Source organism: Lissotriton vulgaris, chromosome 3_1, assembly GCF_964263255.1.
Source record: "Lissotriton vulgaris chromosome 3_1, aLisVul1.2, whole genome shotgun sequence".
Classification (NCBI taxonomy): domain Eukaryota; kingdom Metazoa; phylum Chordata; class Amphibia; order Caudata; family Salamandridae; genus Lissotriton; species Lissotriton vulgaris.
In genome coordinates this window covers 1,028,067,864-1,028,095,705 of record NC_141689.1, presented here as the reverse complement: position 1 = coordinate 1,028,095,705, position 27,842 = coordinate 1,028,067,864, and the positions used below count along the sequence as shown (strand labels likewise).

Sequence of the window (27,842 nt, the reverse complement as noted above, 5' to 3'; positions counted from 1 at the left end):
AAGCTTTTTCTGTCATTCTTAGAAAAATGTTAATACGATCATAATTGCATTAGTGACGGGCCCAATCGGGGAGCACCAAAGTCTGTATCAGGACTACATTGTTCTCGGTCCTAGCCATCGGTGCACCTTCTGGTATTTAGGACAAGTTAGCGTGCCGACAATAGCATATCACTTCCTGCAAGTCATATTTACATGTTGCTGCTATAGGGCATCAAGGCTTCAGGTTTCATCTTTGGACCTCGCCCATTCTCACTAAAATTCTCCCAAGCAGCATTAAATGCCCCAACAGTTGATGCAGCATGCATTGTTGTCGGGATGCATATGCCCTGGCAACTGGTCTTTTCTCGATACGCTACTCATTACACATTTATCAGTTAACCCTGGACTCCCAATCAACCTACTTATCACTAGATACAGGTCTTTGGTTCAAAGTCTGTCCTTGCACCTTTGCTGATGTAGGCAATTGCAAATTCAGGCTGAACACGTGACGCATAAGCCCAATGTAAAGAGAGTACAAAAATATTTACAGGAACATTTTAAATCAGGAAATTGTAATATCTAGCATCTGTCACACTACTATAATTTATTTGCTGTGTCTTACTTTCCTGTTCCTCAATATGCCTGCATCTTTTTACTGTTTAAAAAGTTAGAGAGGGCGTGTGGCCTAGCGGGCTATAATGGCGGTCGCACATTAAGCGTGCTCCTGGACCCCTCCGCTACCCGCCCGCAATATGCCAGTCTTGGTCGCCATCCAGCCCTGAAACCAGCTGACCCACACTTTGACTGCGCGTCCTTTGACCTTGGTTGGTGGCCCCTGCCGCGGAGATTCGCTAAAGAAACGGTAGGGTTCCTACATCATTGAATGGCGACCATGGGTCGTGACAGAGCGCCCAAAACCCAGGCCACTCGGACCAAAATGGATCGCTTTACCACCATGGATGCCGTGGTGGAACCGTAGACAGAGAGGTCCCACCGGCTGTAGATCTGACTACCATTCTTCAGGCAATACATGCCTCGCAGTCCTCTGTGGAGGACAAGATTGCAGAGGCACGGGTGGACATCATCCTCCTCCGGCAAGACCGGAGGAATGCGGTGGCCCAGGTCACGGAGACCCAGTCGTGCATCTCCACGGTGGAGGATGATGTCCAGCAGCTTAAGGAGCAAGTCACCCTGCTCCAGTCTCACACCCGAGAACTGCATCGGAGGGCGGAAGACACAGAAAATAGGTCCATCCGCAACAACCTCCGCCTGGTGGGGTTTCCGGAGGGGGTGGAGCAGGGTCGCCCAGCAGACTTCGCGATTGAGTGACCACACCGCTCCTTTTCCCCTAGAACGCTTACGGGAGCAGCCCCCAGGCCCATCATCATGCAAATTCTTAATTTCAAGGACAGCAATTCCATCTTGACTGAGGCCCGCATGCAGCAGTGTCTTAGTTACGAAAATTATACCATCATGGTTTTCCCTGATCATACTCGGGAGGTCCAGGGTCAGCGCCGCTCGTTTGGGGGAAGTTAAGCAAAAGCTGAGTGCCCATACAGTACAGGCTCCTTTTTGCGGCACGCCTGTGAGTGGTGTTCTCCAACAAGACCCTATTCTACAAAGGAGGCTTGGACATGGGCCACGGAGGAACGTCTCCTGGGGGCCGAGGACCGACGTTCATCATCTGGAGGAGTGCCTGGTGGATCTGGCATCCAAGGGGTTCCTGGCCCCCATCCCCAACGCAACTGCTCACGACGATGCCGTGGCCAGAGGCGGGCCTGCTCGGACACCCCGCTGGGTTCCTATCGGAAGCCGGCTTCCGGGAGAACCTTCGAGTGTGCAGCGGTCTGGCTCCTCGGGCCACCTGGATCCTGGGAACACCTCGCCCCGGCCTTCACTGCTGGACCTCCCCGACACTGACCTGTCGCGCAGCCCGATGCTCATCAGGAATCCCGCATGAGCCTGTCTCTTCCTGCCGGGCTTTGTACTGCAGCCAGAGATGGCGGCTCATCTCATCACTGCTCCAACTCTAGATGGACTCAACTACGCACATCCTGCAAAGAGGAAGAGTTCTCCACGTTTCCCAGTCCCGAAAGTTTTAGTTTGCTAGTTTCCACTGTTAGGGCGACAGATGCTTCCGTTCCTGAAGTATAGGGTGGTTGGTGGGGGTCGGGTTCAGGTGGGGCGACCGTGGTCTCGTGTTGTTTGTTTTTTGCTGTTCTTATGCCAGCACTACTGCCTAATCCTGCGACATCCACACAGTGACCGACATTGTCCTTCTATGTCTTACACCCCCACGTGCTTGCCCCACTCCGCTCTCTGCGCGTGCTCGACCATCACCCCAGCCTCTCCATGAACCGTTTCACCTCCCTTCATATTATGTCATGGAATGTGAACGGCCTCCTAGATAAGGTTAAGCGAACTGCAGCCGTGCGATATGCCCAGCGACACAATGTAGACATATTGCTGCTTCAGGAGACCCACCTGGTAGGCAACCTTTGCCCCTTTCTGCCCTATGGTTATGTCGGGTTTGGCACTCTGGGTTTACCTGGGGATCTCGCGGGGTGGCGGTCCTGCTGCGCCGCGCCCTTCCTTTTGTAGAGCGTAAAGATCTACATGATCAAGGAGGCTGCTTTGTTATTTTGGAGGGGAACATTGGGACCCAACCCTTGGGATCCAACCCTTGAACCTGATAGCTGTGTACTCTCACCCTTCTCTGCTGGCTTCCTCGCTCCGGCACCTTGCTCCACTGGTAGCTGCCCTGCCCCCTGGGAACCACTGTAGTTTGGGGGAGGGGGAGACTTTAATGTGGTTATGGACCCGGACCTTTATTCTGCTACAGTCCCTTCTGTCTCTAGGGTTTCCCACTCCACACTCCTTTCAAACTGGGCCGTGACTCTGGGACTGGGAGACGCTTGGGGAATCTGGCACGCAGCTACTCGAATGTTCACTCACACATCGGCCGCCCATCACACACAGGCCAGCTTAGACTATCTGTTTCTTCCGGCCTTGGACTGTCGATTGATCCAGGACATTGTTATCCTTCCCAGAGGCATAACGGATCACTCCCAAGTTTCTATGCGTCTAGGTAGTCTCCCGGTCTCTTCACGCCCGGTCTGGAGGCTGAACACCTGGTTGCTCCAGGACAAGGATTTTCGGAAGCACGTAGGGCTCGAACAGCGTCATACTTCGCAGCTAACCAAGACTCAGTTTCGTCCTCTGGTACCTTATGGGAGGCCGCTAAGGCAACCATTTGCGGGTTTGCCAAAGGCCAACTTAAACTCCAAAGCAGGAGGCCCGGCTCACGCTCCTGGAGGCCCAAGCTGCCAGGCTGGAGGCCCATCCGCCTGGAGAACGAACGGAGGCTCAGGATCGGAAGCTCGCATTCCTCAGGGATGAGCTCAGATAAGCCTCCATGGAGTCCGGATAAGCTGTTGTGGAGGTCCTCTGTGGCGCGGGTGTATGGGTGGGGAGATAAAAATGGGAAGCTCCTCCACTGCTTACCCACTTATCCAATGGATAACCGTATTATTCCAGAGGTGATGGATTCCCATGGGTAGACCCATCAGGCCTCCACGGCGGTGGCCCAATGTTTTGCTTCAAACTATGCTTCCTTGTACTCTGCCCAACCCCCAGACCTTGCTCTCTCGGAGCTCCTCCGGAGTGAAAGATTCCCCCTCTCGCGGCTACTGACGCTGTAGCAGAGGGCCTTCATTTCCCAATTATTCAAGAAGAAATCAATGATGCTATCTCCCGCAAGTCCTCCAGTGGGTTTCTCTCCTACAGAAGACCCAGTAGTCATTACTCCATGATTTATCGTCCGGAACAAATAATTTTCCCTCATGCTTCCTTAGTAATTATTGATTGTGGTCATCACAACTACATGCCTGGTCGTTTTACCCTTCCAGTCAGACTTGAAGACCCTTCAACTCATCTTTCAGCGTCTGCTGTTTTGTCCCGTAGTTTGGTCACTGTTATATCTTGGTAGAATTTCTGTTGTGGATTTCTATTTTGGAGGGCTATCAGTTTGTTTCTTTTGAAGATCAGCACTTTTACTTTTACCTTTTGGTCTATGTAGAATGGTTTATGCTTAGCATGGTGGAACTGTAAACTAATAGGATTCTTTAGTCTGCTGTCCTGGCTCTTCCACTCCAGAGCTTGTTTTTAGTAATGAACTGCATGGCCTTGTATAAAATGTACTGTAGGCCTCTTGTGTAGACTTTTCATGTTCAAATAAAATTCACATTTTAGCATTTTGCTTGGCAGTGCTAGACAAACGGCAATATTGGGAAAATATAAAGAAAGTACCAATGAGATGGATACTGTGGTGATTCCAACCACAGGACCATTGTTTTAGGTTTCCAACATGTACTGGAGACTCTTCCAAACTCAAAAACTAGACAGCAAGAGAACAAGCAGCATATGAATACAAAATATGTTAGTGCTATAGAAGTGCCTGACATTAGGTGGAAAAAAGCCATTGGCACATAAAAATGCTCAAAATCAAAACTCCTGATTTCAAGGTGAACACCTGACCTGTGCTAAAGTTACAAAGGTGGTGCTTCGTGGTGTTATTGATAAATGTTTGATAGGAAAACAAGCAACCAAACATGCCTATAAATAATTTAAGATTTCCTTCTGTAACTGGCGTGCAAAACGTTCTTAAAGCAAAAAAGACAAATTAGCTGCTCATTTTCTATCTATCACATACAAGACTGGCTTAACTTCAGAAAACACACAAGAGATTAACCAAGATATAAACTGTGGATATGCCAGCTCAACATCACTGACTGGAAACTAGCATGCTTTGCTTTGTACATTTAGTAAAGAAGTCTTTTACCTGAAATTCTGGTACACCAGGTGACCTTAAAACCGTTTTCCTCTTCTTAGTTATTGTCCGTTTAGATGGAGATTTTTTTCCTGTTAGAAACCGAGCGAGAGAAACTTCACTATGATGCTCATTACATCTCCTTAACGAAACTAGAATTATGACAGCTCTGAAAGTTGAAGTATAACTGAATAGATGTCTTGTGTTGACACATTCACAAGACTATTGGGAGATACGTTAAGTATAAGCAAACAGTGGAAAAGGCAGAGTTCAGGCATCTGTATAATTGAAATATTGCAATGCAAACACACACTCAAGTACTTATTCATGTTACAATTGCGAGTCATGACGAATATCAAAATGGTCGGACACAATTTGCAGTGTGGGACTGTAGGAAGCTGGCTCTGTATTTGCTATCAGTACAAAAAAACAAATTATCCCTTGATTCACTCAATCAACAAGAAACCCCTATCAATAGTGGAATTCTTATTCTTGGGAAGACGCTCCCACATTGTCCACTTTTAAACCAGTAGTAGGCACAGAGATCACACTGTTGGAGGTGGAGGGTGCGATAAGGAGACTCTTGGCAGGAAAAACCCCTGGTATTGACAAAATCCCCGGGGATTTTTAGAGGGACCAACCAGCGATCTGGACCCGGTACTTGTGTCTGATGTTTAATGCCAGGGTTCCCTCATACCTGAAACATGGCTGGGGCGGAAATGGTCCAAGTATTTAAAAAGGGCTCCCCCTTAATCCCTGCAAATTACCGCCCAATCAGTTTGATCGACATGAGCCGAAAACTCTTTGCACGGATTATCCTCATTCGCCTCCAGACCTGGATGGAGGAATCGGAGATATTGAGCCCCTACCAAGCCGGATTTAGGGAACAAACATCCACCGTAGACCAACTCCTAAGATTCCAACTTCTATATTGGGAAACGGTGAAAGTAGAGGGTGGCAGCCTCTACTTAATTTTTGACGACCTTAAGACGGCATTCGATCTGGTACCCCGGGCTATTCTGTGGGAAGTTCTGGCGGATATGGTGATTCCAATCTATCTTCTTAATATTCTTAGGAGACTCCATTTAAACAACTTTGCACAGGTCAGAAGTGGTAAAAGGGGTGCCCTGACACCTTTGTTCGTGGTCAATAGAGGAGTGCGACAGGGCTGAGTCCTGGTGGCCACCTTCTTCTGTCTCTTTGTTAATGCCCTAAATGCTCATCTCAGAGGGGTCAAAGACATCGAAGCACCCAAGCTATGAAATGAGCAGGTAGTGGCACTTATGTTTGCTGATGACACCCTCCTACTGTCCAAATCCCCGATGGGAATACAGCGTGCCCTAGATCGTTTTGCCAGCTTTTGCGAGGAAAGTGGGTGGAGATTAACACCTTAAAGACAAAATACATGATCTGTAATCCACCAAAGATCACTCATTCCAATCCTTTTATGAATGGTATCATCTTGGATAGGGTTACTGTGTTTGAATACCTGGGTATTAACCTTACTGACAACATGGAGTGGGGCCCTCAGATAGCCAAGGCTAAACTTAGGCTGGTACAGACAACAGGAGGTGTTTTAAAATTGCACAGGGAATCCACCTCCAAACCAGTTGCCTCCATTTTGGAAATGTATAAAGCTCAAGCCCGGGGAGCCTTTTTATATGGGGCAGAACTGTGGGGACACTGTTCAACTGAATATATCCTTAAGGCAGCAAATTGCTATTTGAGATCTATGTTGTTTCTCCCAGTCAGTACTCCCCTTATCCCTCTAAGACTGGATCTAGGTATCAGACCCATAGAAGAAGAAATTGGTCTTCGCCCTCTAATATATAGGCATAGACCAGGTCGATCGCGAGGTACCGGTAAGCTCGTCGACCCTCTGGCAGTAGCTTGCGTTGTTGTTTAATTATTGAGACGTGATTTAAGCTTTTTATTTTGTATCCCTTCATTCTCTTTGACTGCTATGAGCCCTTGCCCACCCTCAAACGAACCAGCTGTTCTGATTTGCTGAAGGGAGTTTAGCTGGGGTAGGGCGGGCTGGAGAACGTGACGTTTTTCCTGTTAGTCAGGCTCCACCTGTCTTTTCCAGGCTTTGCCCGCGCTTCGCATGTCTTTTCCATTTGGGCCTCCCGGAGCAGCTGCTGCTGCTGTGAGGTAAGTGGGCCCCTGACCGAGCAGTAGCAGAGTCGGTAAAATAGACTCACTGCATGCAAGGCCATTTCATTTTAACGTTGGCTGCCACTGCTCTTTTACATGCCTTCGGTAATAAAGTGCAGTGGCAGGCAATGTTAAAATTAGAAGTCCTTTCAGGCACTGGGCCGGTACTGCTGTGGCAGCATATGTTACAATTCTGCTCCCCTGATTGTGTCGTTTCTCTTGCCTCTGCCCCCTGATTGTGCTGTTTTTCTTGCCTCTGCTCCCCTGATTGCACTCGTTTTTCTTTCCTTCTGCCCCCTGATTGCACTAGTTTTTCTTGCCTTCTACTCCTGATTGCACTCGTTTTCTTGCCTTCCGCTCCCCTGATTGCACTCGTTCTTCTTGCCTTCTGCTCCTCTGATTGCACTCGTTTTTCTTTCCTTCTGCCCCCTTATTGCACTCGTTCTTCTTGCCTTCTGCTCCCCTGATTGCACTCGTTTTTCTTGCCTTCTGCTCCCCTGATTGCACTCGTTTTTCTTGCCTTCTGCCCTCTGATTGCACTTGTTTTTTTTGCCTTCTGCTCAACTGATTGCACTCGTTTTTCTTGCCTTCTGCCCCCCTGATTCCACTTGTTCTTCTTGCCTTCTGCTCCCCTGTTTGCACTCGTTTTTCTAGCCTTCTGCCTCCCCGATTGCACTTGTTTTTCTTGCTGTCTGCTCCCCTGATTGCACTTGTTTTTCTCGCCTTCTGCTCCCTTGATTGATTGCACAGCGCGCCTGGTGCCACCGGTTGCTTTGTGTGGGGGCGCCAATATTATGGCAAAAGCATTTTCTGCTGAATTCCTGGCCTCCAGCAAATTTCAAACAACAATAAAAATATCAAATTAACTGGGTGATGAATGTACTTCCTCAAAAGAGAGAGAGATCGGAGGTTTGTGTAATAATCTGCAAAGGAAGTTTTTACTCATCGTAAGGTAGCACAGAGGGTAAATATGTCTACTGTAAAGAACTTGCATATATAACGTAATGTAAACAGGTCAGTGGGTTACTAATTTTGTCAGAGAGAATATATTGTTGCTAGCCTTTTAGAAGTTAAAATTCTAATGTATAGCAGTGAGCAAGTAACCTATCAAAGAGCTGCATGAAAACTGCAAAGTATTAGCTGGCTGGACCGTTTTGATTTCCCCAAGTTTTTTATCAGCCTACTATTGCAACAATAGGTTAATTTGGGTAGAAATTAATTCTTATTATTAAAGAGAATCCCCCAACCATGGTGTTAGGTTTTAAATTTTATGATTCTCCCTCTTCTGACCAAGCACTTTTAAACTATCCTGCCTACCAGTATGGATGACCTGTGATTCCTATAGCTTCTTGTCGTCTGTCTTTTTGTTTTTGTTTTTTTGGAAAACCTTTATTTACCAAAACTAAGTACACCGCTATTCAGCCGTACATCCCGGAGGCCAGGCAGCATTGTGACTCAATTCGTAAACATGTACAAAACAAAAATACAGGAGTAGTCAGGTTTAATTTTATGATATAAAAATTCTAAAATAACGAGAGAAACCAACAGAGCCAGGAAAAAGAAGAGAGGAGAGAGAAAGGAAGAAAGAAACAGATAGAGAGAGAGAAAATGAAAAGTACCAAGGCTGAGGAGCACAATAATTTTAGGCACATATCACGGGGAGAGGCGGGGTCGATACACCATACAAACATCAGGATACAAGACAAGCACGTGGACGGGGAGCAGAGAATCAGGATGAACCATGTGGAACCTAGGGAAGGGGGGGAGCTATGGGGATAGGCGGACCTCCGGCTGAACCATCTCCGGGGGTGCACAAATGTCTCCTCTATACGAGTTCCAAGCACTCCAGACCAACCCCCACATCTTGGGCTTACCCCGGGCCATGTAAACAGTCTTCTCTCGGAGCATGCACCAATCCATATTGGTTTTCCACAGGCTAACAGTGGGGGGGGGGGGGGGGGGGGGTTGAAGCACCCCATTTCTGGGCGATGTCTCTCTTAGCTATCATATTGCCCAAGGTGACCCAACGGGTCTGAGCCACATTGTAATCAGTCGGACCCCACACATTCAGCAGACAGCGCCGAGCCTCCGCATGCAGGGTCACACCAGTCACAACTCTCATTATCGCATGCACACGCTCCCAGTAGGAGGCAATGACCTGACACTCCCAGAGTATGTGCATAAAGGTGGCCATCGCGCCACATCCTCTCCTGCAAAGGCCATCCTGGGAGAGTCCCATGTGAATTAATCTGGGGCCTGTGATGTAAACCCTGTGGAGCACCTTCAACTGGACCAGTCGCAGCCTGGCTGAGATGGCCACCTCCTTAGGGGAGGAGACCGCAGATTGCCATTCCTCATCATCCATCTCAATCCCGTCATTCACCCAAAGGTCTCTCAGTTTCACCAGTAGGTCCATCCGTACATTAATCCGTTTTTTTATAGGTCAGGGAAATGGCACTATCCGGCATATGGCCGTCCAGCACCCTGTCTTCTAACGGAGACGACTCAGGAACTTTCTCTCCCACAGGCATAGAAGATGTGAGTGCGTGTCGTAGCTGTGCATACCGAAAGTATTCCGTAGCTTCCAGTTGGAACTCGGCCTGTAGAGCAGCGAACGATTTAATTTCCCCCCTAGACAACATGTCTGCGACCTTGGAAATGCCAATGAGGTCCCACCGGTCAAAACCCTTGGAGTGCCACAGTTTCCCCAGCAGGTCAGAATCATATAGGGGAGTAGCCATGGTGAGCCTACCCTGCCAGCCCAGAGTTTTGGTCACCGCCCTCCACAAGTGCACCGCCGTCTTAGTGGGTCCAGTTAGTTTCCGGTCCAGAGATCTAGAGTACAGCGCCCTATAGTACATCCGGTCATTCATAAGCCAGCGATCCATGGCGTATCCCGGGTTGACTGCCGGTCCGTAAAAACCGTGATTAACAGCCGCCAGCTGAGACGTCCAATAATAGCGACGTATGTCCGGCAAGGCAATGCCCCCATCGTACCACGGTATAGTCAACTTGGCAATAGAGATCCGCGGTCTGCCATCCCACAGTAAGGTACGCTGCAGGCTCTCAACCTCTCCAAAGTACTTGGACGGCACTGGGTCTTGTGTGTTCTGGAGCCCATAGAGGAACCGCGGCAGGGACATCATTTTAAACAATGCCGCTCGGCCCAACAGGGACAGCGGCAATCTCTTCCAACCCTCCTACTCGCCGCAAACGCGCCAGAGGGGGTAGTAAGTTGTTAGTGTAACGCGTACGGGCATCCATTGAAATATAGATGCCCAAGTACTTGAATCCCTGTTGCGAGATCTGTATAGCGCAGCCTCTAGGGAGACGCGGAGTGTCTCCACACAGCACATAGAGGTAGGACTTGGACCAATTGATGACCAGGCCCGAGTAACCACCAAAAGTACCCAGTATGTCGAATGCCATAATCAAAGACCGGCAGGGAGAGGTAAGATAGAGAAGGATGTTGTCTGCATAAAGCGAGACGCGATCCTCAAAGCCCGGCGACCATTTGATACCCGCAATATCGGAATGCATACGGATCCATGCGGCCAACGGCTCAAGCGCTAAAGCAAAAAGGAGCGGTGACAGCGGACAACCCTGTCTAGTACCTCTGCGCAAGGCAAATGAGGCCGACAAACGACCGTTCACCGTCACGTTGGCCATCGGGGAAGAGTAAAGGAGCCGAACCCAACTAATGTAATCAGGCCCGAACCCAAATTTAGCAAGCACCGCCCGGAGGTAGTTCCACTCAAGCGAGTCGAACGCCATCGTCGCGTCAAGCGAAGCAAGCACAGTCGGTTCTGTGAGCATGTGAGCTCGCGCCATAACCGCATGAAGCCTGCGGAGATTAAGGGCCGTGTTCCGATGTGGGATGAAACCAGACTGGTCCGGATGAACCAAGTCTGCAATCACACCCACAAGCCGATTGGCTAGTAGCTTCGCCAGGATTTTAGGCTCGGCATTCAACAGGGAACTAGGACGGTATGACCGACATAGGTCACGAGGCTTCCCCTCTTTGTGAATGACCACAATAGTGGCCAAACGTTGATCAAGCGGGAGCTCGCCGGCCTCTCGAGCCGCCAGGAACATATCCCTCAGGGGTGCAGCGACGGTGTCCGCCTTGAGCTTGTACAGCTCCACTGGGATACCGTTGGGTCCCGGAGCTTTCCCAGAGCGCAGCGACCTTATCGCCAGTGCCACTTCATCTACCGTCATGCCGCGGTCCATATCCTCGCGCTCAACATCAGACAAACAGGGGAGCTCGATCTCCTCCAAAAAGGAAGCCGAGTCCGATTCGGATAGGGCGGAGACAGACGTGTAGACCGTCTCAAAGTAGTCAGCAAATGCCTCGGCAATAGCAGTAGGGTCAGTGACGACCAGGCCGTTTTCGCCCAGGATTTCTGGTACAACTCGGGATGCCAGTTCCTTCTTGTCCAGCCAGGCAAGGAGCTTACCCGCCTTGTCCCCGGCGTCATAGATCCTACCCTGCTGTTCCCTGCCCATCGCCTTGGCCGCGTCAGTAGCAGTGGCGCCATATTCCGACTGCTTCAGGGCGAGAGCATGGAGCAAATCCGGAGTCGGTCCCAGGGCCAACTGGGAATTTAGTTCAGCAATGTCCGACTCCAGCCGCACCAAGTCCTCATCCCGTCTCCTACGCGCCTCGGCTATCAAGGAGAAGGCCTCTCCTCTAAGAACAGTCTTGAAGGCCTCCCAAAGAGAGACGGCCGAGGTAACTGAGCCCGTATTTTCAGCAAAATACAGCTCAATGGACTTAGCTAGGAGGTCACGGGTCTTAGGGTTGCGAAAATACCAGGGGTTGATAGACGCCACTCTAGCTGCGGCCATTATACCAAAGTCGAAAGACACCCAAACCGGAGAGTGGTCTGAGATGCCCCTGGCCATGAGACTAGCGCTAGAAACCGACTGCGCTTGAGCCGCGGGGGTCAAAATATAATCGATACGGGAGAGACTACCATGAGCCCCTGAATGGAAGGTGTATTGTCGCTGGGCGGGATGCAGGAGTCGCCAACAATCAACCATGCCCATGGTGTTCATGAAATCAGGGAGCCACGACTGTGCACTACGAAGATCTCTGGACGGGAAACGATCCAAATCACCCGAAACCACAGAATTGAAGTCCCCACCCAGAATCAGCAGCCCCTCCGGGAGACTCAAGATGGCGCCACTAAGGTCTTGGAAGGTGGTTGTTTGCAGCCCCGGGGGGACATAAACCGAAACCAATACCAGAGTGCGCCCCTCCCACCTGCACACCACGGCCACGTAGCGGCCCCTATCATCCACCAACGTAGACTCCACCTCTAGGGGAAGGGACATGCGCACCATGATGCCCACCCCTCGGGACCCCGTAGAGAACCCGGAGTGGGCCACCATTTTAAACCCTCTCCTGTTCAGAGCCTTACAGGTGTTACCAACAAGATGAGTTTCCTGTAAAAGAACATCTGGAACACAGCGTTTAAGCAATTGTATCACAACACCACGTTTAATACGGTCCCCCAACCCATTTACGTTCCAACTCAACACATTCAACAACTTACCCCCCATCATCAAAGACGTCCCACCCCAGCAACCCCCCCCCCCCGGAATGCAGCCAACAAACCGATAGTACCAGAACAATAGAATCCCAGCCATGAAGAGAGCAGAAAGAAAGAAACAGGTAGAAAACACACGCCCCAACCACCCCCCACCCTGCACCCCTGCATTAGACTAGAAGCCACCCCAACTAGCAGTGTGCCTGTCGCCCCGAAAACTAACCTACAAGAAGCCCCCAGAGGAGAAAGGAGACATCCTATCCCCCCGTTACCCTCCTTATTAAGAAGTTCAGAAGTAATAAGAAAAAGAATCAATGTTCAAGTTCGATGCCAACCGCAGCAACCCCCCCAGATAGAAAGTCACAGGCAGAAAGTTCATTCCTGGGAACCTGGACCTCCTGCTGCACCTTCCGTCTGGTCCTCCGGTTCGGTCCGACGTTGAGGCAAAGTGTCCAACCAGTCCCCTGCCGCATCCGGAAGATCAAAAAACATTGTCCGGTTGCCATGCTCGATACGGAGTTTTGCAGGATAAAGCATGGAGTATCGCATCCCCATCTCCCTAAGCCGCCGCTTCACACCCATAAAACTTTGCCGGCGTTTCTGAACAGCCTGTGTGAAGTCAGGGAAAAAGTTAATATCAGCGTTCTGGAATCGCAGCGGGCCAGCGCTCCTCGACGCCTGCAAAATGGCGTCTCGGTCCCGATAGTTAAAAAGTCTCGCAATGATGGGGCGAGGGGATGCACCCGACTTTGGTGGACCACCCGGCAGCCTGTGTGCTCTCTCGACTGAAAAGAACTTGCTCAATCCGCCCGGTGCCAAGTTCTTAACCACCAGTTCTTCCACGAACAAGTCCACTGACTCATCCTCGGCTCCCTCCGGCACACCCGTAATGCGGACGTTCTGGCGCCGGGCCCGTCCCTCGAAATCGTCAAGCCGGCGAGCAAGTACCCCATTAGCCGCCTTCAGGTCCCGTACCTCGGTCTGTACATCCGACATGTCGTTAGTCAAGCTCGACGTTTTGATGTCGAGCGACTTCACTCTGTCGTTCGTCTTGCCGAGGTCGGCTCTAATGAGATTGAGTTCGATCTTAAGGGTATCCACTTTGCTGGACAGCGCCTCGTATTGGCTATGCATCTCAGCCTTCACACCAGCAATGGCTCCCATCACGTCCCGGAGTATGAATTCAGGATCTTCAGGGGACATATCTCGTTGCGAGTCTTTAGTGTGGCCCGGCGATCCCTTTGAATGGGAAAACCGTTCCGGGATGGTAGATTGAGACTGAGTCGGCTTCTTGCTGACCCTCGGAGGTTTCCCTTTGTCCGGATCCCCTCTGCCCGCCATGTTGAATAGTAAGGGCAGGATAGTCCAAGGGAGGGGCAGGCCACCAATAACACCTCCAGTCAATGCGAGACACACAATACTGAGCGCCCCCAATACGACAAGAGGAAAGTTATGAAGGAGACCGCCCAGGCCAGCTGGTCCAACAAGTGTGGCAGGCCCGCACGGGGCGTCCCGAGGCAGGCCACTTCTCGGTCCCAACAATACCAGTCAATGACGTAGGTAGTGCCTGCCAACTTCACGACGGCATAATTCGGTCCAGGAAGCTCGGATCTTCAGTCTGAGACCGGGCGCCGCTTCAGCATCGACTTAGCCATTGATTCCCACCATCGTGGGACAGGATAGATAGCAGGATCAGTGCGGAGGATCGGAGGGTCTTCGGAGCTCCGAGTACACGCGGCCATCTTGGTTGCCCGCGAAGCTCCTCCCCCCAATTTGTCGTCTGTCTTATGTAACATTTGATTGATTTTCTCTGTGTAATCTGTGTGATGTAAAATGTTCTGACACCTTATAGGAGTGACGCTATAAAACGAATTAAATGCACCAGAGAGAGAGTGGTTATTAAGTATTTTGTTCAAACAGTACGGGCTCTGAAGAAATTAGGCTTACAGTTAATGAAACAGGGCGTGGGGGGTCTCTTCGAAAAATGTGTGAGTTGCTTGGGGTCTAGTAGCTCACAATGATATTCACTGACCAGAAGTAGCGCTCACTACACAAAAGGTTGGAGACCCCTGGAGTAGACTATGGGTAACCCCAGAACTGAGGTATTTTAGAGAGGAAATTAAAGAACTTATGGGACTCCCTGGGACAGACAAAATCCAATGGTTTGCATACATAAGATATAAGAGCAAGAGGTTGGGCTACCCTTATTTTTGGAGCAACCCCGAAGTAGCTTGTATGAAGGTGTCCCGTGCCGATTTGGTGAAATTCCATCGTAACCAACAGCTGGAGAATATTGTTACTACCTCTTTGCTGGGCTCCCTAACTCTAGACTTTCTGAGTAATAAAGATGAGTATAAACTTTAGCCATTTATGGATGAGATTGTTCCTAGTGAAGCCAGGAAACTATGTCCAATTTAGACAGGGCACATTACCACTCAGGGTTTTCTCGCACAAATGGTCTCACAATAAATAGCTCGAATGTCCAGCATGTGGTGCAAAGGAGGAATCTGTGCCCCATACTTTCTTTTTCTGCCCATCCTATAAGAATATTAGGTAGCGATGGCTCATCCAATTGCGCAGAAACTTGAGGCTCAAGCAGTACTACCAGGAACTCAGGATTATAAAATGTGATACCTCCCTACCAGTTGTATTCTCTGTTTTTTGTTATTTACACGCCATGTGGCGGAGGTGCTGGTCAATCATTAACAACAATTCCAGCGGACAATTTTCTGTTTAACCTAGCCCGTTGTGTGTGATCTGTGTCCTGCCTGTACACTATTTTTAACTTGTACATATCTCCTTCACCTTTTTATCCTCTTATCTTTTTTAGCTTTTATGAAATGTAAATTGTGTAACAAACGGAGATTCACATAGCTGTAATGAAGTTTTTATTGATTGCATTTTGTATCTTTTAAGGTCTGTGACCGAAATGAAGATTATTTGAATGAATGAATGGAAGTCTTAATTCATATAAAACACATAAATAAACTAAAAAAAGATCTCACTCAAAGTCCCTGAAACACTCAAACGATGATACTACTATAACATGCAATATTAGCAATTTGGTAACTGTTAAGGTGAGAGCGCACTGCAGGTAAAGGAATATACAATGTGCACAGTAAAAGTCTTGCAGCCAACACGTGTTTCGTCTGGTCTTTTTAGACCAAAAGACTTCCTCAGGGCTGCAATCCAAACAGAGTATAGTATTGCCATTAAATTAATAATGTTTGAACCGTAAAACATCTACATTAAAGGCATCACAAATGTTTATAGGGAGACATCCCAAACCTTAGGGTGCTCAATAGTAGAAAAGAGTAAAGTTAGTTAAGGCTTAACACCAAGTTGAAACTACAGGCACCTTTTTATAGTGTATTCTGAGTAGGTAGAGAGTTGTTTCCTACTTCATATTATGTAGGTTTAAAAGTACAACAGTAATTGAAAGTGGGTTAGTTGTAAAAGGGGTGAGCATGCTGTTGGGTTTCATACCTATATTTCTCCACGTATATGGGTATTGGAATTAAGGTCCTATTCTGGTCAGGTAAGGTTCTGCATAGGGTTGTAAATTATATAAACTCAGTTAATATTGCATCACAATGTTTACAAATCTATATCGCTTTGTAAATAATATAAGGTATTCTCACCTATTATTAAACCTTGTCCGTTTAGTATCTTGAGTCTAAATGGTTTTGTATCCAGGTGTCCGTGTTCTTCACCTGCTAGGTAAGAACCTGAGTTAATATTTATCCTAAACGTATTTTAAGTGCTACGTTAGCATTCACTCGAATCTGGCATACTCCGGTGATTCTAAGAGTATATTGAGAACTACGTTAACACTCACACCGATCTCGCATAGTTTGGTGATTCCAAAAGTGCCTTACCTCGCGTACAGTGTTAGGTACTCCGGAGCGCGTCTCTCTGTACTGGCGTCCTGGTTGCGCGCCATCTTGCTATTCTCCTTTATACTTAGTGGTAGCTAGCGGGTGCCATTAGAGTAAAACACGTTTACGTGTTTTAATGTTAATTCATTAGATCTCCGTCTTTCTTTCGCATAACATGCATATACGTTATTGACGTAAACTACTAATGTGTATTTTCGATAATTACGTGTAAATCTAGGTTTGTATAATATTAGCGAGGACTATGTTTGTTCCGTATTTGATACGGAAAATGCAAATTAATCCTTAGCTTTAGTTTATTTTGCTTTGTTTTTATTTTTGGTACAGTGGGAGATATTTATTTACATATATCTAAGTTCCTATTTGCATATGCTTAATGGCAGCATATATCGGAGCATAGTAAGAAGAACAGCGCCATCTTGGAATGGTATTGTAGTGCAATGATCTAAAATTAGATTATCTTGTTCAGTATATTAACGTGCATACTCGGTGGTCCGCTTTTAATCTCGAAAATGGAGTCCTAGTATGTTATTAAATTATGTGGTTAGTCTGTTTAACAGTATGACTATAGTAATATTAAAAAATATATTTGAAAAAACACAGGGATATTGCCCTTCAGCATCTCACCAAAAGTATTAGTAGCCGAATACACAGCAAAATTGTAGGAGAGTTACAAGAAAGTTTATGAATTCATTTAGAGTTGATATCTATAAGTAATTTGAACATATTAACTGCATTCTTATTCTTAGTCTCAGTTATACATATTGGTCTACAATATCCAGTTACAAATGCATAAAATCACAGTACATATTCATACACAAGTCAGTAATAGTTGCATTAACTTCAAGGCTATAGTAGTTTCGGTCATCTTATTAGTATAACAGTATATATTCTTCACATGAAGTACATTGTTATACCTTTCGTTATTCCACAATACAATACAGGTAATATTCAACAGATACATTTATTCATTTCCCAGAAAGAATTCATATTCATGGTCTACGTTTAGGCCCATATCTACAGCTTTCAATTTTATCAGCCAGGTTACTTCTCTCCTTCTTAGTGTCAGAATTCTGTTTCCTCCCCTAGGGTCGGATTCTATGTGGTCTATACCATGATAGGTAAAGGTGTGTTTCACTTTATCTAAGTGATTTCTGATTAAATGAGCCGAAGTGGGATACCGGGTATCCCCTTGTTTTATGGCTCTAAAGTGTTCTGACATCCTGCCTCTGAGTCTCCTTTTGGTGCTTCCAACATATATCTTTCCACAGCTGCATGCAATAACATACACAACAAAAGTTGTGTCACAGTTAATGAATTTTTCTATGGTAGTCTCTCCTGTGTCATTGTAGTTCAAGCTTACTACTTTTTTCTTTGCCCATCTACAGGTAGGGCATTTCCCACATTTGTAGAACCCTTTAAATTTAGATAGCTAGTCTTTATTTACAGGTTTCTTGGGATAGCTTGGGCTAAGGATGTTAGCCAGGGTCAGTCCTTTCTTATATGTAATGGAGGGATTACGAGTAATATAAGGTGTAATATCTCGATCTAACTTCAACAGGGGCCAGTGCTTCTTTAGAATTGTATACAACTTAGTGCTTTCTGTGCTGTAGTCTGTTATTAGTCTGACTTTGGCCTCAGAGTCAGAGCATGTTTTGTTAGATTTAACCTTTAAAAGGTCTGGCCGTTTCATTTTTTTGACTCTAGAGACTGCTTTTTCTATAGTTAGTGTGTCATAGCCTCTTCTTTCAAAACGTTTTGACATATCTTTCAGATTAATATGAAAGTCTCTATCTTGAGAACAGTTTCGTCTGGCTCTTATCATTTCACCATATGGAATGCTATTCAGTTGGCTTTTTGGGTGACAGCTTTTGGCGTGAAGTATTGCATTACAGCTGGTTGGTTTTCTGTACATTCTACTCTTAAGATGGCCTGCCTCTACAAATAGCTCTATATCTAAAAATGTAATCTTATTATAGTCATATAGAGTTGTGAATTGTAGATTGTAAGGGTTATCGTTTAAGTAGTCAAAAAAGCCTTTAAGTTGTTCTACTGTTCCTGTCGATATTAGGAGGCAATCGTCAATGAACCTGCCCCAGTAATGTATGTATTGGATCCATTCTCCATTGCTTGGGCCCCAAGTGGTAACCGACCAATTTTTGTCTTGAGCACCGAAAGTGCTCGATGAAATAATTTGATTGTTATTGAGCTAAACTATTAGCACATAAGTAGGTCGTGGTAACCGACCAATTTTTGTCTTGAGCACCGAAAGTGCTCGATGAAATAATTTGATTGTAATTGAGCTAACCTATTAGCACATAAGTAGGTCGTGGTAACTGACCAATTTTTGTCTTGAGCACCGAAAGTGCTCGATGAAATAATTTGATTGTTATTGAGCTAACCTATTAGCACATAAGTAGGTCGTGGTAACCGACCAATTTTTGTCTTGAGCACCGAAAGTGCTCGATTAAATAATTTGATTGTTATTGAGCTAACCTATTAGCACATAAGTAGGTCGTGGTAACCGACCAATTTTTGTCTTGAGCACCGAAAGTGCTCGATGAAATAATTTGATTGTTATTGAGCTAACCTATTAGCACATAAGTAGGTCGTGGTAACCGACCAATTTTTGTCTTGAGCACCGAAAGTGCTCGATGAAATAATTTGATTGTTATTGAGCTAACCTATTAGCACATAAGTAGGTCGTGGTAACCGACCAATTTTTGTCTTGAGCACCAAAAGTGCTCGATGAAATAATTTGATTGTTATTGAGCTAACCTATTAGCACATAAGTAGGTCGTGGTAACCGACCAATTTTTGTCTTGAGCACCGAAAGTGCTCGATGAAATAATTTGATTGTTATTGAGCTAACCTATTAGCACATAAGTAGGTCGTGGTTGCAGGAGAGTAGGGTCTGCAATCCTATGATCACCCAGATTTTTTGCTTTTGTTTCACTGGTTTACGACTTTCTCTGGCTGTGGGCCTGCCCATCAGACCCACAGCCTAGCTGTTCTCTCGCTAAATTGACATGTGTATCTTAGGTGCATTACCCAATTGGAACTGGGCCACCTTGTCAGACCCTGTAACTCAGGGCATCGGTGTACCCAGGGCCTACCAGGGGCTGAAGCATGCATTATGCCACCCCTGGATGGCCATCTAAATCTGACACAACTGGCTGCACGACAGCTGGGGCAAGGTGGTGTACTCGCCCTTTGCTTTAAATATAGTATACCTATATCTAACCCTAAAATGGACACCCGAATTCCTATCAGTCACTCCTATGGCAGGCCTTGACAATCCTGAAGGCAGAGTGCGTGGAATCGTGTGAATTGGGCTCTGGCACGAGCCGAGCCCGGTTGCAGCTTGCGGAACCCAGACCCAATGGCTGTTCCATTATAACGCGTACCATATCGCTAACTTCGGTATCGCGTTATCAAGACATGTCGAGTAAGGTGTCATACAAATCGGGATACTGACCCCTCACCAATGCTGGCGACGGGGTTAGCATTCCACCCTTCTAGAGGGACACGACATGTACGTAACTGTGAACCCCGGTTAAAGTTAACTGCAGCCTCAGCTCCACAAAATGGATGCTGCCACCACAGACACGAGTCTGACCTCCTGCTGCTGGGAGTCCTTCCAGCGGGGAGAGCTTGGACAAAGGGTTTCCTGTCCGGGGCGGTGCTCGCACCATCCCAGACAGGGTTTTGTGTATCCTGGGTAGGCAGGGCTTTACAGGAAGGTGACTGCGGAGTGGCACCCCGGTGCTCACTACGCATCTGCCGGCTAGAACCAGTTTCAGGGACACACCAGCCCCTGACCTGGGGAAAGTCCGGCAGGGGAGAGGGGTGTAACCACCCCCCTTCCTGGTCCCACCCCTAGGGCAGGACCTAGTCGCGTACCCACCCCTTTCTTAGGATAAAGGCAGGAGCGGGGACCCTTCCAAATTAGATCATCTTTGAATCAAGAATACTTTCTACGAAAGGAACTCTCGACTCTTCTCAAGATTTCTCCCTTGTGACTAAGGAGTAGTCACCCTGCATCCGCAGGTACCATCTAAGAACTCTGCGGTTTGCTGCACGTCCTTCCTCAGGAATCCGACTGCCCAGCTCGACGAGAACCGGCTTCCCTGGCACCTCTGACCTCTACCCACATCGTCAGCTCAGCTGAGATCCATGGGTGCGACGAGACCTCGAGGGACCGGCCATCTTCAAAACCTGCACGATTTCTTAACCAGCACGACCGCCGAGGGATCCTCTGGTGACTGCTCTGGGGTCCGAGAAGCCCCGACTCTGAGCAGCTCCAGCACCGAAGTTCAGCCTCCCAGTATCTCCACGATCTGCGTGGGTCCCTTCTGCTCTTTGCTGCTCAGCACGTTGTCTGGCTACTAGCCCGCTGGCTTGTGGCCTTCGACGACGCCCGACAACCAACGCTGCTGGTCTGGTTGCTCCAGACTGGCCTTTGCTCCCTTCTGAGAGAGGAGCACCCCCGGACCCTCCTGGTCCACTCAAGACGCCATTTTAGGTCCACCACGTGGCCCTGAATTTGCCAAGGCTTGTTGCCCCAATCCTGGGCCCAGCGACGCCGACAGCATCAATCTTCGTGGGACAGCTCGCACCTCCATCCTGGTCGCCGACAACGCCTCCTGGTCCGTGAGACTGCCGAGCCTAGCGTCGCCCACTCACCTAGTCAAGGTGACGATCATCCGGTGCCCTCCTGGTACCCTCTGGCTACTGGCTAGTAGTTACGAACTTGGTCCCCTCTGCTTTCAGGTGTCATCCATCTCTGATCCAGGCTTGGATCTCTACGAACTATCTCCACTGGTCGCCGGCCAGCAACTCCTTCCTTCCGGCTCCTGGTTCGTCAGCGAGGACTCCCGACGTCTGTAAAGACTTGTGCAGCCGCAGCCCCCGGGCTAGGTAACTTCGGCATTTCGGTGCCCGCATAGCCTCATTGTCTAAGGGTCCCGAGTTCCTATCGCTTCCGACTTACCTTATCGGGTCTGCCCGAGACCACTAAACTTTCCGTGCCCCCGGGCATTTGTGTAGATTGTGCACTTGAAGTATTTTCTTAAGAGTTTTGTTGTGTGCTTAGTACCCTGTCCTCACAAAGAGTACAGGGCTGTTGTGATTCTAATAAATATACTGTTTATTTTCATAACCCTTGTGTGGTGTCCTTTCACTTGGTGTTCAAGGGGTATGTGATGGTATAACAGCTGGCTTAACACGCCCTCTAGAGTTTAGCCCGAAGACTGCTCGTATCCACGCTACTAGGATAGCTGGTCTAAGGTTGACTTACAACCAATCACCATAAGGGTGGTTTGGACCGATGCATAGTGATCACTAGAATAGTGAGCACTGCATATCGGGCCAACTTCTCACAGTGGTAACCGACCAATTTTTGTCTTGAGCACCGAAAGTGCTCGACTAAATAATTTGATTGTTATTGAGCTAACCTATTAGCACATAAGTAGGTCGTGGTAACCGACCAATTTTTGTCTTGAGCACCAAAAGTGCTCGATGAAATAATTTGATTGTTATTGAGCTAACCTATTAGCACATAAGTAGGTCGTGGTAACCGACCAATTTTTGTCTTGAGCACCGAAAGTGCTCGATGAAATAATTTGATTGTTATTGAGCTAACCTATTAGCACATAAGTAGGTCGTGGTAACCGACCAATTTTTGTCTTGAGCACCGAAAGTGCTCGATGAAATAATTTGATTGTTATTGAACTAACCTATTAGCACATAAGTAGGTCGTGGTAACCGACCAATTTTTGTCTTGAGCACCGAAAGTGCTTGATGAAATAATTTGATTGTTATTGAGCTAACCTATTAGCACATAAGTAGGTCGTGGTAACCGACCAATTTTTGTCTTGAGCACCGAAAGTGCTCGATGAAATAATTTGATTGTTATTGAGCTAACTTATTAGCACATAAGTAGGTCGTGGTAACCGACCAATTTGTCTTGAGCACCGAATGTGCTCGATGAAATAATTTGATTGTTATTGAGCTAACCTATTAGCACATAAGTAGGTCGTGGTAACCGACCAATTTTTGTCTTGAGCACCGAAAGTGCTCGATGAAATATTTTGATTGTTATTGAGCTAACCTATTAACACATAAGTAGGTCGTGGTAACCGACCAATTTTTGTCTTGAGCACCGAAAGTGCTCGATGAAATAATTTGATTGTTATTGAGCTAACCTATTAGCACATAAGTAGGTCGTGGTAACCGACCAATTTTTGTCTTGAGCACCGAAAGTGCTCGATGAAATAATTTGATTGTTATTGAGCTAACCTATTAGCACATAAATAGGTCGTGGTAACCGACCAATTTTTGTCTTGAGCACCGAAAGTGCTCGATGAAATAATTTGATTGTTATTGAGCTAACCTATTAGCACATAAGTAGGCCGTGGTAACCGACCAATTTTTGTCTTGAGCACCGAAAGTGCTCGATGAAATAATTTGATTGTTATTGAGCTAACCTATTAGCACATAAGTAGGTCGTGGTAACCTACCAATTTTTGTCTTGAGCACCGAAAGTGCTCGATGAAATAATTTGATTACTATAACATGCAGCGCAAACAAGTCAATGTATTTCTTTAGTACATGTAAATATCATTAAAACACAAATATTATAAAAACACCTATAATAAAACAGAATGCATCATTTTAGCATATTTAAAAACAGTACAATTCATCAAATCAGGACATAACATCTTATGACACTTTTACCACAGAGAACCCTAAGAAATAGGGAGGACGAACAATGATAGACAGTATGCTTTGTCTTTTAGCTCAACAATTCCCTGGCAATAATTTTAGCGAGATTAGCCTGGATACATATACTCTGTTTTGTATCTACAGGTCCAACTTGTCCTCAGGATAATGTATAGAAATGCGTCGGCGTGTTTCGATGGGTATCTGGTTATTCCATCTTTATCAAGACGTCATTATGTTCACTTTTCTTTGTGGTATATTTGATTGTTATACCCTGAATGAAAGGGAGTTGATATTTGCACTTATTCTTGTACTTCTTTTGCAGACTCTAAGATTGGTTTATTTACTGGACTCCCTTCTTAAACGGATTTGAATAATCCCCGTGTCCCAACTGCAGTATATTCTTGAACAGTTCAATCCAGAACCCCAGATTTCTAGTTTGGTATCTAAGGGGTCCGCATATGAGGTCCAAGGTAGAGGGGCTTTTAGTACATATACCTCCTCACCCGCTGATGCGCTTACGTTGCGCTCTTATTAGCTCAGGGATTCCCTGTCCTGTTGGAAAATGTGCCCGCCATCTGCAAACTGGCAGGCATTGAAGAGTGCGCTTCACCTCCCCTTCTCCACCTGAGGGGTGAGGTTGGCAGAGGTGGGCACACCCTCTGGGCTGTGCTCCTTTTTCCCGCCTCTCTTTCAGCCGAAAAGGAGGGGAGACAGGAATGGGGCCTGCTCCTGATAGCAGGAGGGGCTGGGGATTGCGTTACAAAGATGGCAAGTCCTTTGAAGTTCCCTTGCCACAGATGGCTCTTCCTGGCCTGGGAGAGGTGTGACCACCTCCATCCAGGAAAGGCTTTGTTTCTGGGCTCAGGGAGCGAAGGCCCTTCCCCAGGGGTCCAGAAACATGTTTCGTGGTGGCAGCCTGGTGTGTACCAGTCAGGGAACCCACCAGAGGTTGGGCGTTTTTCAGGGGGCATTTTTAAGTTGCCCTCCGAGTGCATTTTTCATTAAATCCCACACTGGCGTCAGTGTGGGTTGAATGTGCTGAGAAGTTTGATACCAAACTTCCCAGTTTTCAGTAAAGCCATTATGGTAATGTGGAGGTCTTAATGACAAACTCCCAGCACAATATACTCTTAATGGCATGTCTAAACTTACAATGTCTAAGAAATGGCCTAGACAATGTAGGGGTACAGGGCTCATGCAGCTGTACCCTCACCACTGGTACAGTGCACCAAGCTAGAGGGGTGGCTGACCTATGCCAGGGCAGTGGGTTGTAGGCATTGCACACAGGGATGTGTGCCATGTCGACTCTTCACTTTGCTCTGCACTAAAACATGCAGCCTGCAATGGCAGTGTATGTGTAAAGGTACAGGGTCTCTTAGGGTGGCGCAATAAGTGCTGCAGCCCTTAGAGGCTTTCCCTTGCCACAGCGCCCTTGGTACCCATGGTACCTTTTACAGGGGACTGACATGTGGCCAGTGGGGTGTCCATTGGGGGTGCAAGGTACAGTTTTGGTTAAGAGCACAGGCCCTGGGAATCGGATTGGCAAGGACCTAGGGCACATCAAGTCAGTCAGTCAAGTCACTTTTATTCGATTATTTAAAATCACAAAAAGTACAATACACATTTAAAAATAAGCACAATCATATCAAATACAAAACATTATGGGCGTAAGTAAATATTTCATTAAAGTTAAAAACAGGCAGGTACATATCAAAATCATTCTATGAAAATATAGGATTTATCAGAGAATTCTTTTTTTTTTTTTTAAGTCGTACAGCTGCAACCAGAAAGCTAGTGATGTTAATGTCCCAGGTGTTGCTAAGCATTTGCAGATAAAGTAGAGCTGGTTTGACCTGTAAGAAACCCTTGCCCCTCAAAAGAGGGACTAGAAACCTCCTTTGTATATCTGTATAAAAATCACAAAACATCATAAAGTGCAACGTGTCCTGTGGTGAAAAATTATCACACTGACATGATCTAGATTCTCTGGTTTAGACCAGCCTGAGATAGTACCCAGGGAGAAATGAATTAAGTTAAAACGGATGGAAGGGCTTGTCACTATTCTCAAGTAGGGCTCAATTGATGGAGAGGCTATTATCAGATATTGGGCCCTAACAAGAGGTTTTTGTAGATCCCGCTCCTCATGTTCCAACATGAATATATTCAACAGTTGGGCTTTAGTCCATTTCACATCTTCCTTTCTGATGCCTTCCGGGAGGTCAAAAAGATCAGAGCGTCCTAGTTTAAAAATCATATGCTTAACATAAGCCAACTGTAGTGTAGTTTCTATATTCCCAATAGGCTCTGCGCATTGGAATAATATACACTATAGATTTGACATAGGACTGAGGTCAGTATGTCTCTATTGAGTATACTAAACTTAATTGTGTGTGCCAGCTAACTCAGAGGTCACTAGAAACATTCTCGAGTAAAAAAGAAGGGAATAGTTTCTGACAACCGCATAAACATGACAACTTTGTATCCCCTAGAATCGAAACATATATCTTCAGTGTCGTGGAAACAATCGATAACTATTTCACTCAGTCTATCGTGCATGCTTCGATTTTACTGAGTTTGAACAGAAATAGAGAGATGGGCGTTTCAATAAAAGGGTTAGAAGACTATCCATGAATAGAATACCTCTGTCTGGTGATATTAAATTTAGAGGAATGGATATAGCATCCTCGTCTGTTTCTTGGAAACCTGTAAAATTAATAACTGTATCGGCTTGATCAGACGCAGCTCCACCCGGTTTCGGTGTTGTTGTCGTTATTCAACATTGTTTAATGAAAATTGCAGAGCAAGTTTCAAGGAAACAAAGATAAGGTGCACAATATTTTATAACACTGTATCCTTCAATGTTGAACATACCAAAAAGCTAATACATAGGATTTTTAGTCCTACTCTGTTATGACGGTTATTATCCTTTTACCCACTTCAGACGTCTATTGGAGTATTACAGAAAAAGGGGTCTCTGAAAAAAGCACGACTGAGTTACTTCAGTATCTGGCGTTAAATTAGTGCCTTTCCAAACCGTTGGGCGCCATGTAGTGTAGTTCCTATATTCCGAATAGGCTCTGCGTATTGGAATAATATACACTGTAGGTCTGACATAGGACTGAGGACAGTATGTCTCTATCGAGTATACTAAACTTAATTGTGTGTGCCAGCTAACTCAGAGGCATTAGAAACTTTCTTGAGTAAACCAGAAGGGATTAGTTTCTGACAACCGCATAAACATGAGAACTTTGTTTCCCCTAGAATCGAAACATATCTTCAGCATCGTGGAAACAATAGATAACTATTTCACTCAGTCAATCATGCATGCTTCGTTTCTACAGAGTTTGCACAGAAATAGAGAGACAGGCGTTTCAATAAAAGGGTTTATTGACCAGTCTTCTTTCTCATGTAAGGGAGGTGAACTGCTACCATGGTTAGACAGAATGCAAATTATAATGCGTACAGTGTAAACAGTAATATAAAATAATACTGTAATAGCATTGCCTGTTGCTATGACATGTAAAAATACATACATAAATAACAAGCTAAAATACTCAACTGGTGCTTCTAAAATACGTCTACCCCGATGTACCTAACCTAGGTCTAGTACAAGGGAAGAAGTAGGTGCTGTCTTTAGCATAGGTTTAGTGTTTGCCAAGAACTGCCAAAGGTTTCTCTAGGTTCTAATCAGCTCTATACCTTAGAATGAGAGAGGTTGGTATCTCTTTCATGGACTCCATTTCCCAACACCCCGCAAGGGAAGTCAGAAACACTGGAGCTGGATTCTCGGCAGGAGGATGACAGCTTCTGGTCAGTGCGTCAGCTAGAGAGTTGGCTTCCTTTAGCATTTGTTGTAGCGAGCTGCGTCGTGCAAGTAGGTAGTCGAACTGCACCGAACCTCACCGTGCTTTGCCATAGCAAGTAAAGGTATATTTATACCTTTTAGGTGTTTAGGAATGCCAGCTTTGACGTAAAGTCGTGCATGTGAACGTCATGAATGAACCCCTATGGAATAGATGTTCATGCATAATAAATGAGAATAATTGAGAAATCAATATCCAAGCAAGGGAAAGTCCCTAACGGCTTAAGAGTCTGGTTTTCCAAGAAATCGTTTTGACGTAGATGAACGGATGGAAGTAGCCATGCCTGTATTTGGGCAGCATGGGCTATGCCTAAATAAGGATGGATTTCTATGCCTATATATGGGCAATGTGCATTGTACCTTTATAAGGGCATGAATCGGGAAATTCATTTGGAATCTAAAATCAAACACAACACCCACTCCACTTTCTTATGTACGACAATACTATATTCTAAACATGTTGAAACATATCTAAAACATATCTACACATGAAGTGTTAAAACCCACCCAAACAAATAAAAATGCATTGGTGGGGGCGTGGCCGGGCAAGATGGCCGAACGGGTGTAATTCGTATCGGCTCCCGGTCCCCGCGCACGCTTGGAGCCCACAGCGCCGGCTTCCCGAGGTCCTGGGGGCTGAAAAGGACGGCAACCGGTGGCGGAAAGGACACCACGGCACTTGGCGGCGCCTATCCGCGTTGTGGGCCGCAGGGAGCCTCTGCCGCGGCTCCGTGAGGATACTGGGGCCGTGGTCTAAGATGGCGGCTGTCGCCCAATCGTGAGCAGCAGCTTGGACGAGGATGGCGATCCCCTGTCCTGGGGTTCTCCACGCTGACCCA

General features: G+C 46.6%; 1 protein-coding gene across 1 annotated transcript in view; it reads right to left on the bottom strand.

Moving 5' to 3' along the window:
• BRD10 (bromodomain containing 10) overlaps window positions 1-27,842 on the bottom strand; it is a 481,106-nt gene that overhangs the window by 173,343 nt on the left and 279,921 nt on the right. The window contains exon 4 of the mRNA XM_086961417.1: window positions 4,820-4,899. Coding sequence (XP_086817543.1) covers window positions 4,820-4,899 — 80 coding nt within the window. The remainder of the gene's footprint in view (window positions 1-4,819; window positions 4,900-27,842) is intronic.